The 1,523-nt window shown below is 34.9% G+C and overlaps 1 protein-coding gene across 1 annotated transcript in view; it reads right to left on the reverse strand.

Annotated features, from left to right (window-relative positions):
• The window catches only part of CIRSR (corepressor of RBPJ and splicing regulator), a 40,447-nt gene continuing 38,924 nt past the window's right edge, over nucleotides 1–1,523 (reverse strand). The window contains 3 exon segments of the mRNA XM_007451066.1: nucleotides 1–27; nucleotides 29–61; nucleotides 63–669. Of these exon segments, the coding sequence (XP_007451128.1) occupies nucleotides 1–27; nucleotides 29–61; nucleotides 63–669 (667 nt within the window).

The following is a 1,523-nucleotide window of genomic DNA, read 5'->3' on the forward strand; positions in this document are numbered from 1 at the left end:
CTATTCTCTACCTCTCCATTCTCTTTGTTTGCATCACTCTAGTGTGCCTGTCTCCTGATAATGAATGCTCTGTGCATTTTCCCTCCTCTGTATCTGTCTGTGCCATGGCTTCTGGTGTCATTTCTTCTGTCCCACTCTTCACTGGGACTTGGCTGTGGCCGTCCTCTTATTTCTCTTGGCTTGTAACCACCATGACTTCTGCTTCGGCTTCTCCTACTCCTCTCATCCCTGCTCTGGCTCCTGCTGCCTCTCTCATTTCTTCCAGATCCTCTCTCCTCTGGACTCTGGTTATGGCTTCTGGGCTTCCTGTCAGAATCAGAGTGCCTCCATTTGCTCTTCTCCCCAGAACTCTCTTGTTTTAAAAACCTAGGCTTTTCCTTGTTACTGTGACTGCTAGAACGTTCTTCATCAAGTTTTCTCTTCTTAGACTTGTCCGTCTCTTCAGAACCACTGTTGTAATTCCCTGAACACTTGTTTTTCTTTCTTTTCTTCTTCTGTATTTTTTTTTCTTTGTTGTCACTCTCACTGCTGCTTTCTGAGGTGCCACCAGAGGAGGAAGAGGAGGATTTGTTTTTATGTTTTTTGTGTTTACTTCTGCTCTTCTGAAGCTTTTTCTTTTTTCTATCTTTTCTCTTTTTCTTTTCTTTCTTCTCAAGTCGATCCAATTTCCTGTTATTGGGAAAAAACAGTGACAGGCTATGTAGAAACAGTCCTTTCACCGACAAATATAAAATTTTGAATAGACAGTATGGTTTCTTAGAAGCTATTAAAAGTGGTATTCAAATACAAATACGTTCTTTACTTTTATTAAATGACAAAGCATTTTCTTCCCTGTAAATTATTCAAGTCACATATACTATAAGTTTAAATTAAAAAATGCATTAACTGTCTCAGTATACTTTCCTCAATAGTAATAACTATTAAAAAAATTCTTACTGAATCAGAATTTGTAATTATATAGTACCCTAAATAAATGGTTATCCTGGCATAAAGAAAAGTTTGTAACATTAGCTGGACCAACTGCAAACTGAAATATAAAGCTCTAATCAGATGAAACATTAATTTTATGTATGTACTATTTTAAATATGGAAATACCCATTAACATTACACTATCAAATTTCAAGGGCATTTTCTCCAGGAAGTCTGAATAAGTATAATACATTTTACATTTTTTTAATATTCTATTTTAGTTACATAAAATAAAATAATCACATATTAGTTTTCAACAATTGTTTAGACTTATAAATAAATAATTAGGACAATTCTATTATGGCATTCTGAATTTCTAAAGAGTATTTCACATTCTCAGAAGAGTAACTTGTTTATATGATATGTTTGAGTTACTCTGAAATAAAAATGTCTTCACTGGATTCTGTCCAGCCATTCTCAAAACTCCACATATTGAAACATCATGAGCTCCCTCTGTTGGACTCAGCAGACATTTCTTGGATTCTACCAGAGGTAGTCTGTTTAACACGATTCATACTGACTTTAAATTTAAGCATTTTTCGGCATTCCTCAT

The sequence above is a fragment of the Lipotes vexillifer genome, unplaced genomic scaffold (genome assembly GCF_000442215.2).
Source record: "Lipotes vexillifer unplaced genomic scaffold, Lipotes_vexillifer_v1.1 scaffold645, whole genome shotgun sequence".
NCBI classification, from domain to species: domain Eukaryota; kingdom Metazoa; phylum Chordata; class Mammalia; order Artiodactyla; family Lipotidae; genus Lipotes; species Lipotes vexillifer.